This window comes from Oculina patagonica, chromosome 12 (assembly GCF_052425735.1).
Source record: "Oculina patagonica isolate OP01 chromosome 12, crgOcupat, whole genome shotgun sequence".
In the NCBI taxonomy this organism is placed as follows: domain Eukaryota; kingdom Metazoa; phylum Cnidaria; class Anthozoa; order Scleractinia; family Oculinidae; genus Oculina; species Oculina patagonica.
In genome coordinates this window covers 19,424,526-19,435,578 of record NC_135769.1, presented here as the reverse complement: position 1 = coordinate 19,435,578, position 11,053 = coordinate 19,424,526, and the positions used below count along the sequence as shown (strand labels likewise).

The following is an 11,053-nucleotide window of genomic DNA, read 5'->3' as shown; positions in this document are numbered from 1 at the left end:
ACTTAATAAAAGAAGAAAACTGCTGATTACAAAAAAATTAGCCGGTCAGGTGGGCAGATATCTTTTTTATCGACCAGTTGAGAAGTGCATGGAGAACATTCTTTCTGTCGAATCGCTCCGTTTTGTTTGATATTTACGAGTGTATTTTTGAGAGCCCGTAGCGCGAGTAAAAACAAAACGAAAATAACTTTAACACTGTATTATTTAATGACATCTTACTTTACGTTCTGACACTGAGCAATCTCTCTTTATTCTTTGTCCGTTAAAGCTAAAAAAACAGCGCGAATGGAAAAATGGCCACGCGAAAGAGAGGCTGCTGCTCATAGTCCTATTTACTTTGCTTAGTTATGTAATGTTTCACACAATCCTTTCATTTGATTTACCATGATAAGAAATGGGCCTGATCATAAAATACGCTTACATATCTACTGTGGTTCAGTTTTACCTTTTGTACAATCTGGGATTTTCTTTTGTTTTATGTTGATTATCCGTATATATTACCATACACCAGAACAAAGGAAAATATCAAAATATACCAAGGATAAAATTGCACCACAGCGTCAAGCAACAACAAAAAGTTAAAAAAGATTAAAAATACATCAATCGACTAAATCAATCAATCAAAGTTTAAATTTTGATCGATAATCGTTCTATTACAGAATATGTGCTTTATGCTGAACACGTATGCGCAGTTATAAGACCCCCCCCCCCCCCCCCCCCAGCAGCAAACAAAACCCCCTAATATGATCTCCAGAGTAAGTTTTGAAGTAAAACTAAAACTACTTAAAAAACCCTCAACCGTGAAATTTCATTTTGCTGTTAACAAGACCTCCATGGCCAAATCAACGCAAACCTGTCCCACCAAAATCTCGACAGTGGGACAGGTTGCCATCCTCAGGAGATAATAAAATTCCTTTAATGATGAGTCAATCAAGAATCCTCAACAATGAGACTATACTTAGGAAAAAAAAAAAGAAAAAAGGCCAAAAGAACCTTACTTAGAGATTACACAAAAACTTTCAGTTAAGATATCTGTTTCTTCTTCTGCTTTTTCTTCTGCTCCAGCTACTGCTTGTGCTACTACTGCTTCTCCCACCGCTACTGCAACTGCTACTTCTCCTGCTTCTGCTACTTCCTCTGCTACTTCTTAAGCCACTGCCACTACAACTGCTATCTTCTGCTTTTCTGCTCCAGCTACTGCTTGTGCTACTACTGCTTCTCCCACCGCTACTGCAACTGCTACTTCTCCTGCTTTTGCTACTGCTACTACTCCTACTTCTAATCCAACCCCTACTGTTGCTACTGCTTCTGCCACCGCCACTGCAACTGCTTCTGCTACTTCTCCTACTTTTTCTTCTGCTCCTGCTCTTGCTTCTGCTTGTACTACTGCTATTTCTGCTTTTTCCACCGCTACTGCAACTGCTACTTCTCCTGTTATTGCTACTGCTACTACTCTTACTTCTAATCTAACTCCTACTGTTGCTACTGCTACTGCCACCACCACTGCAACTGCTGCTGCTACTTCTCCTGCTTTTGCTACTGCTACTCCCCTGCTACTTCCCCTACTTCTAATGTTGTTACCTATCCTGCTATTTCTTCTGCACCTTTTCCTGCTTCTGCTACTGCTTGTGCTACTGCTACTGCTTCTTCTTCTGCTTCTGCTTCTGTTTCTTCTTCTGCTCCTGCTACTGCTTCTCCCACCGCTACTGCAACTTTTACTTCTCCTGCTTTTGCTACTGTTACTACTCCTACTTCTAATCCAACCCCTACTGTTGCTACTGCTACTACTTCTGCCACTACAACTGCTTCTGTTACTTCTCCTACTTTTTCTTCTGCTCCTGCTCCTGCTTCTGCTTGTACTACTGCTACTACTGCTTCTCCCACCGCTACTGCAACTGCTACTTCTCCTGCTTTTGCTACTGTTACTACTCCTACTTCTAATCCAACCCCTACTGTTGCTACTGCTACTACTTCTGCCACTACAACTGCTTCTGTTACTTCTCCTACTTTTTCTTCTGCTCCTGCTCCTGCTTCTGCTTGTACTACTGCTACTGCTACTACTGCTTCGCCCACCGCTGCTGCAACTGCTACTTCTCCTGCTTTTGCTACTGTTACTACTCCTACTTTTAATCCAACCCCTACTGTTGCTACGGCTACTTCTTCTGCCACCGCCACTGCAACTACTTCTGCTGCTTTTTCTTCTGCTCCTGCTCCTGCTTCTGCTTGTACTACTGCTACTGTTACTACTGCTTCCTCTACCGCTACTACAACTGCTACCTGTACTATTCCTACTTCTAATCCAACTCCAACTGTTGCTACTGCTACTGCCACTGCAACTGCTGCTGCTACTTCTCCTGCTTTTGCTACTGCTACTCCCCTGCTACTACTCTTTCTTCTTATGTTGCTACTTCTTCTGCCACCGCTCCTGCTACTTCTCCTGCTACTCCCCGGCCTGCTACTACTTCTACTTCTAATCCAACTTCTACTGTGGCTACTGCTTCTGCTACTGTGCCTGCTACTACTTCTGCTACTGTTATTAATTATCCATCTTTATTTTCGGCTCGTTGTTACTTTTTGCTATTTCTCTTCCTAAGAATACTATTATTTGAATTTTGAGGTTTCCTTCGATTTGAAAATTTTGTACACGAGATTAATGACTTAAAATATCGTGACATTGGCGAAACATAATAGTTTGTAAAACCAAGCAATCACCGAAGCAATCACCACTATAAATTAAGATGAAAAACGTTTAGATTCAAATGTAGCTTAAAAGCATTTGAGCTTCCGCCACAGATGTTATTTTGGCTCGTCACGCGATCTTTCCTCTCCAGTGAGATTGTGTGACGAGCCAAAAGAACGTCTGCTTTTGAGGCTAAAGGCGCGTTTATCGCAAATGAAATCCAGAACTGTAATGTAAATCGGCGTTAAAAGCTTTTAGAAATTGGAAGAAAGGCCAATAAGTAGAACACCGGTTTATTTCTGTCTGATAACCGCACTTACTTCCCTTTCGAGTCCATGCAAATCTAAGATATGGGTAGCACGATTTAGCCTAGTACGGAGTCGCATGACAGAGTGATGTAAAGTAAGTGTACTCTTTGTCTAAGGGGAGGTGGATTGATAAAAAATGGATGCAAGGTCCCTAAGACTTGAAGTTTAAAAGCCTCCATTAAGGGACTGTGTCACGGTTGAATTAAGTCTATTTTATAAAATTGTGCCAAATACTTGCTATGAAACTTAATATCTGCGAGGAAATTGTTTCTATGGATCTAAATGACAAAATCATAGCTTAATTTCAACCAAGAATGTCTCCAGGGCATTAGAATTTAAAGTTACAAACAACCGAGACCAACTTAGAAAACTGTTCAGCCTAACTGTATTTCAAAAACCCATATCGCAAATCCGTTTCAATCGTCTTCAATTGTTGTCTGTCTGTACCTTCTTTTGTATTAACTGTGTTATTGAAAAGTTTCTTCACTGTACTAAGTGGTTATTTTTATTTTTCACTTAATTTGGTGGCCTTTTTCCGATGTCTAAATTTGGCTAAAATCCGTGACACAGCTCATTTAACTGGAGAGTGTATAACATTTGATCATTGTGTGCAGGCTAGATTGGATAAACTTTTGCAGTAAAAATAGCCCTTTTAAACTAAGAAACAGAATCAATTCGGCATCTGAATCGAAGGAAAATTCTCAAAATAAATTCTCTAAAAAAGCAGCGATTTTCTTAAGTTTTAAATCTACAAATTTACCAAAGTGTTTCCAAAAAGTGATCCAACAAGTGCGCCCATTGTGCCTCCTATCAGACCTCCAAGAACAGGAACAGGAATAAGAGCTTGCCCGATCGCCATTCCTGTAACAGTCCCTGCTACATTTGTTGTGCCAGTTATGATTCTCTTTCCAACAACAGTATCGAATTCCCTGGGAGTGATTCTTCCTCTTACCATGTCGTCGTGCGCACAGCCAATGTCATGCATCACTGAGACGCTCTCGATGGCTGCTCCAATCAGTGCTCCTCCAGCTACGGATTCTAATGCTCCGATTCCAGCTGCAGTACCAGTTTGTGATGCACAAGCACCTCGGGTCAAAGCCTGGTTTGTCGCAACGCGAGCTCCTCTGTACACAAGTTGTTGTCCAGCTCTCGCTGCAGGTCGGGCAAAAGCCTGGTTTGTCGACACGTGAACTCCTCTTTGCACGACCCGTTGTCCTGCACTCGATGCAGTTCGTGTGAATGCTTTGTTTGCTCCCTCACGAACCCCTCTTTCCACGAACCCTTGTCCTGCTTGTGAAGCACCCTTTCTGACTATCATCTCTTCAGCCTTGTCTACTTGGTCAGATGAGGATATTCCTGTTTTGCACCACATGGCAAAGTGCTCACAGTTATTGGTAAAAGGGTTGTAGCCTCCTTCCCCTAGCATACTTCTTGCATTCCTCACGACAGTATCACGATCCAAGAATAGTTCGTGTTTCATTAGGTACACGACTTCTTCATTGAACTTATACCTATCCCGAACCACTCTAGCGATTCCTGGTCTCTTTGGTGAGCTGAAGTTATCCTCTATAAATCCTTTAGCTGTATTGGAATAATGAATAACGTCGATTTCGTTATAATCGACATTGATGTATTCTACTATAGCGTGGTGCCAATAGAGACCAGCCTTCCGATGAAAGACGATATGGTCTCCTCTTTCAAGGTCGGAAATGGAGTTTACACGTTCTCTTCGAACTGCATATTTCTTTCCATGACTGTTGTACACCAGGTTATCCGTGGCCATTTTATGCCCTGTGAAAAAAATATAAATCTCCTGTTGCAATATTATAGTTAAGCCTTCGCTAATGGCAACCTTTCGTAAAGAGAAACCTACTTGTAACCTAAGGAGAAATCTGTAAGTCATAACTGAACTTTGTCATGGTGCCAGCCCTGGGTTCAACTGCAGTACTGTATAATAGACGAGTTAATTCCATGTTAAATTTCATGCAATATAAAATCCTTAAAAATGTGTCTAATATAAAACGATTACAAACAATAGCAGGATTAAATTCTTATCTTCGAGTTAGCGAAGTTAGCGAATTCTTATCTTCGAGTTAGAGCCCTCTGGCGTACAATGCAAAACAGTCCATAATTTAAGTTCCTTGAGCGAAAAGTGGTTCAGAGGAATGCAAGAAATTACGAGTGAGTTTGTAGAGAAAGGCTCTTGCCTTGCTTGCTGCTTGCGAGCTTAGCGGCGCTTCGCACCTCCTTATTCGCGTGCCTTGCACCGGCAGGCAAAAAAGGAAAGGGAAAAGATATTGTTTTGAAGTCTTTCTTTAAAAACGAAAAGTTCAAAATATTTCACACTTTCTTAACTCCTGCTCCTGAATTTTTGCGTTTTCTTCTTCTATAAAAAAACCCAAAATTGCCAAAAAAACAGCCAACGTACAAGGCCGAACAGACACTCCCGAAGATTGCTGATAACTTGCAAAACAAAGTTACCTCTCAAAAACGGTTGGGCTTCATAGTTGAAGTTTTAATTGACTTTCTCAGTGACAGAAAGGGAAAATTCCCTTAACCCTTAACAATAACAAAGAACTCAAAACAAACTACACATCCGCCAAATATATATCCGGCCCTAGCTTATGAACGGCTGTAACACTGAAAAAAACCTCTTACGACGGATATGTTAGCCTTTAGCCAAAAAATGAAAAAACCCGAACTTTTTGCTTTCGTCAGTTCAGTTATTATAAAAAATTTCGCCGACAAAAGCTATTCGGGAATGCGACTTGTTGACATAAATTGTTTGAGTAGGATGAAAACTTGCTTAAACTGCCAATCAAAATACTACTTTGCAGTTTTCCGCAAGACTTGTCTGACTGAATTCACACCGAGAATTTCGGATTTTAACTACAATACTTTCCTGCATGTTTAAAAATTCTTTGCTCTCTTCATTGGGCTACCCTTTTTAAATAAAGTTTTTAACTTACTTTCACATCAATTAAAAGCGTGAATGTTAATGGTTGACGTGTGTATTAAAATGAATCGAACATGGTCTGCAGAAAAATTCAGTGAATGTGGTTCATACTTTTTTCCGCAGGCGCAAGCTGTCAATACTTTAATTCTGCTGTTGTACTGGGCCGGGTGTGTCCCAGACATCGATTGCCGCAGTTATTTCCCGTGTTAACGTGCATGAATTGTAATAGTTTTCCAGCGTTATTTAAAGTAAAACAGAGAAAGTGCTGGGTTGTTTACTGTATATGTACTGCACACTTCGTTTCTCAAGCAACGACTTTGCCTTGCAATTTGAAAGAAGTGCTACCTCGTGTTACTTTAAAAGTAACCTAATATCAAACTTAAAGATACAAAGATTGCTCGTCCGGCGCGAATCTAGTTGAAACAAAATTCATAAAACATTCAGTGTCAATTCCAGCAACAATCTGAAGCTGAATTAAGACAACTACCAATTTAAATGGCTCTGCTGAACACTAGCCTCATCTGACCTCATCTCTTGAGTATTCTGAAGATGAGGCTTTTCTGACATCCACAGGTAAAGAAATGATATCGGGCTTAGCTTGAAAGGTCCTACCCAGCGTAGTAAAAGACTGTTTATTTACATTTAAAGACCCGCAGACGAATTTAGGCAAATAGCACGAAAACAAAGATGCAAATGGCTTTCACTTCATCTTGCCCCAAACAATAAAAACCCAACACAGACCGAAACAAACGTAGACATACGACTCCTATTCTTGTACGTAATAAGAGTACGAAAACTGAATGTAAATTACCTCAGCTCAGATTACATCCTAAAGAAAATAAACAAGGAGGCTTTTTGCGTCATAAACTGATAGAAAACGGCGATCATTTGCGTCGTTTGGAAAAATCAGCTACCATGCAAAATCAGTACCGTCATGTTTCTGACTGAGTTATGTTTTATATCTATTTAGAGTGATTGGCCTGATAATACACAGGTAAAGTATGATCTGAATGATCTGAGTAATTCACTTGTATTTTGTGTACGTGATATAAACAAGCAAAAGATATTCTGCTAAGTTTTTTTTCGAGAGAGTCGTCTTACCATAAACCTGTTGTTACTGTTATTAGTACTGCAGAGTTGGAAACTGATCGTGATAAAAAAATATATTATATCCTAAAAACTCACCTTGCTTAACCAAAACAACTGAACAGAAAGGACTACGCCAGCTTCGGCCTTGTTTTGACCTCTGTTCAAATACGAAAGTGAAAGCTTTCCGCCTTCTATCTGGTGATAGCCTGGGCCGTGAGTATCCGCGCGAGGGCTTATGGGACTTATATGTGAAGGCTGGGGAAGAAACCTTGATAGACTGCGATAAGAGCTTGCGATAAGTGTAAGTCAAGAAAAAACAACGACCGATATTGAGAGCTTGGAGCAAACAACAGTTAACATGCGAAACTAAAGGAAGATGACATTCCGAGATCATTTCTTCCTCGAGAGAAGCGCGTAAATAATTATTGTATTGCATGCAATGCATTGTAATGATCAAATCAACATTCCCCCCTCCCAGGCATATCCTGGGCATTTGACTGGCCAGTGTGCCCAGAGGGACAGAAAATGCATATTATTGATGGGGGAATATCAATCCACACGGAAGGGTGGGGGATATAAAACAAATTGCACCAATTTCGTGTTTATAATTCCTCGTGGTTTCGCGGTTACTTTTGCGACTCCTGATCGAAATCATGGTGGAAATCTAGAAGCTAGAGGACTTAACAGATCAATTGTGTTACAGATCAATTGTCATATTGTGGCTGCAAAAGAATTAAGGGGCTGCAGAACCTATGTTCTGATGAATATATTGTTTAGTTATGCTTTCAGTAGTTATTGTTTTTTTTCAGTAGTTATTGTTTTTTTATTAATTAGTTTTATATTTTTAGAAATTTGTAACTTTTTTAAAAAAAATAGAGGGCCACAGGTTTATCAGAATTTCTGTTACGTGCTACACTCTTTAAATAATGTTGTCTATCTATCTATCTATCTATGTTCAGTAATCCCCTTTTGACAATTGAGACACAATGGAATCAAAATGGAAGGTCAAAGAGGGTGATCGAGGATAAATATTTTGCATATAAATTCTCTTGATATAAATCTTACTCCGAAAAGAAATACACCTTCTTATCCTGATTGTTCATTTCCCATTTATGTGGTAAGGGAATTTGATCGTTAAATGTGACTACTAGGTGGGGCATTTGAAAACTAGCTAAAACCTTTTTTGGCCCGGGGGATGGGAATTTAAGCAACCAGAACTTCAAAAGTTTAAATGCCCGGAGAGTTGCCGGGGGGTGGGTGTTCAAGTTTCGATTTGATCGGTACATAATTTTAAAAGATGCCGGATTGTACTGCGTTGTGTGCCTGTGTCACTGTCTGAAAAATCATCGTTATAATCTATCCACTAAGCTCGCCATGTGCCAATCATCGACATTCAAATCCTAGCAGTGTGTAGGATGTCTGTCACATGAACCTACGTTGTTTAATGGCCTAACCTCTCACGAGTCTCCTATTGCTCAGTGGTAGATCATTATTGGCTCACGTCAACTCCTCCAACGCGCCCTACACACGTCAGTTTTCGTAATCACCTGGTTATGGGTTTCTATGAGGTTGCATGGGCGGGGCGGTACGGGTCATATGACAATGTTAGATGGCGCTGGGTTTCTTTTCTGTCGATATGTATAACGTGTGCTTATCGCGTTTGGAGTCTGTTAAGACTGTTAATGGCCGATTTCCTCTATAGTGTGCTCCTGCAAGGAAGCACGGTAGTTGTATTCATCAATCCATGTGCGAGACTTAGCAACGATGCACGTTGCCGAGTCTCGCGCATGGTTTGATGAATACAACTACCGAGTTTTCCAGCAGGTACGCGCTATAGAGGGAATCGGGCATTGAGTAGACTACCGTATTTAATCGAATAGGCACCACCCCTGAATAAACGCCGCCTTCGAATAAGCGCCAAAACGTTTTGTAACAAAAAAAAAGTTCATAAGCGCCGCCCCGAATAATATCACGATATGTTTTTTTCATTGTCGCGTCCAATATTAAAATAAGCGCCGCCCTTGAATACGCGCCGCATTGGAGGCGCTTTTTCGAGTAAATACGTTAATCAGCCCTGTTTGGTGTTGCATGGTATTTAGGAGTGTTTCGGACGCTTCTTCGGGGAGTAAATACTTTGAAACTGGAGTTCACTTCTACCAAGGTTTTATTAATAGTTGTGCTCTGGTTGGTTTTAAGCTACTGAGTTTTACAATTCAAGCGATGCTAAATTAAAGCACACCCTAGATCCGCAACACACAGTGATTGGTTAACGTGCATTACATATCGTTTTGTGATTGGCTAAACTTACTTGTTTTGAAATTGCAACCTAATAACGTAGCAACGGCGGCGTTCTTTAATAAACCGAAAACAACCTTTACTAGTTTCGCTATGAAAACGTACACCACTTAATAACAGTAGAGTGAAATGACTAACAAAAGTAAATATAAATTTAGGTCTTTACAGTACCAATCACTGGCATTGCTGGAACTAAAAATAAACGAGCTATATTTCTCAAACGTGATCTGATTTCAAATTGGTAACTTAATGAAACAAAAGCAGTCAGAATAACTAAGTAAGCTACTTAAGTAATCCATCGTTCATAAAGTTGAATGGAACAAAATGTTCCACAGTTCGTGCTGGTCATAAGGCCAGGAATGTCCAGAAATTACCCGCGATCGAGCTGAGATAAGAACACTCAAAATCTTAAATTCTAGCAAATTAAAATAATGACCAGGTTGTTACTCGAATACTTTGCGGAAGCGAGAACACAAATTGCTTACTTTAGCTGGATTACCCGAAACAACAGTTGTTTACTGGTGATCTCGATGGAAAAGTAATTGGCACTATCTGGAATAAGTGAACCCCGAGAACAAAATAAAAGTAAAGGTACTAGAGTGTGGAAATGTTCCAAAAAGAAACTTTTCCGACCAGGGCCGTAACCAGACCTTTGGCATAGACGAGGCAAGATTTTGCTAGGACGTTCGGGGGCATACCATTCAGAAAATTTTGAAATCTAGCAGCTCTAAAACTCTTTCTTCGACATTTTTTATAAGGTGTTGCTTAAAAAAATCAATTTTGTTCAACTGGAGATTATTTTCCCAATCAAACAGATTTTGTTTTTAATTTTGTATTAAAATCAAGACTAGGCAAGTACGTCGTCTTGCCTTTTGCTAGTTATGGCCCTGCCAACTCGTAATTAAATTAACTGTGGAAATGTTTCCCTAAATCTGCTGAAGGTTATGGCACGGCACGTGTATTGTTTAGTAAAGGCTGGTTCTCATATGATCGCCCCGATCGTCTCTGTCGCTTCTGTCGTTTGCAAAGTCTGAGGTGATTGGAGCAAGCAAACTTTTTGAAGCGACAGAAGCGACAGAGACGATCGGGACGATCATATGAGAACCAGGCTTAACAATCTAGACGTTCTGCATAAAGTGCAGATCACGTTTGTCATTCAACTCCAATGGCGTCACAATTTGATTAAACGCGCGAAATCACACAAGGCGCACAAATCAACTAAAACTTAGAAACATAAAAGTGTAATATTGTATGCCAACACGCTATTTGCAATAACTGCTCAATAGCGCTTGGCATAATTAAGTAATCATCTTACAATACAAAGCTAAAAATGATTTTGAAAACTTAATAATGAATTCTATACTAGACTACCTGATACGAAATACAATGATAATATATATAGTAATAACAACAGTGTTCAGTCATTCTACTCACAACGATAGTAATAATGTAAATGCTCAGTGATTCTATTTATAATCAAGATAACAAATTATATGCCTTGCTAAAGAGACGTGTCTTTAACTTTTGTTTAAAGGTATGACTCTCATCCTGATCATGAGGCAGGTTCTTAGCATCTTCTTAACTTTGGTTAATCTCAGCCTCAACGTCCTTATAAAAAAGGTTCTTTTTAAACAAAAAGAGTGTATTGCGCCATTTCTCATAGGTTCAATGATGCTTTACAAAACCTGTTACAACAATACTGTACGTAGCCTCCCGTAGAGTCGT

General features: G+C 39.8%; 1 protein-coding gene across 1 annotated transcript; it reads right to left on the bottom strand.

Annotated features, from left to right (window-relative positions):
* Positions 1-2,540: 2,540 nt before the first annotated feature.
* Positions 2,541-7,385, bottom strand: LOC144631932 (uncharacterized). Its single transcript, XM_078490506.1, has 2 exons — positions 7,130-7,385; positions 2,541-4,779 (listed from the first exon to the last, which is right to left on the bottom strand). Exon 2 carries the CDS (start codon positions 4,769-4,771, stop codon positions 3,737-3,739), a length of 1,035 nt encoding a protein of 344 aa, XP_078346632.1. The 5' UTR covers positions 4,772-4,779; positions 7,130-7,385; the 3' UTR covers positions 2,541-3,736.
* Positions 7,386-11,053: the final 3,668 nt, after the last annotated feature.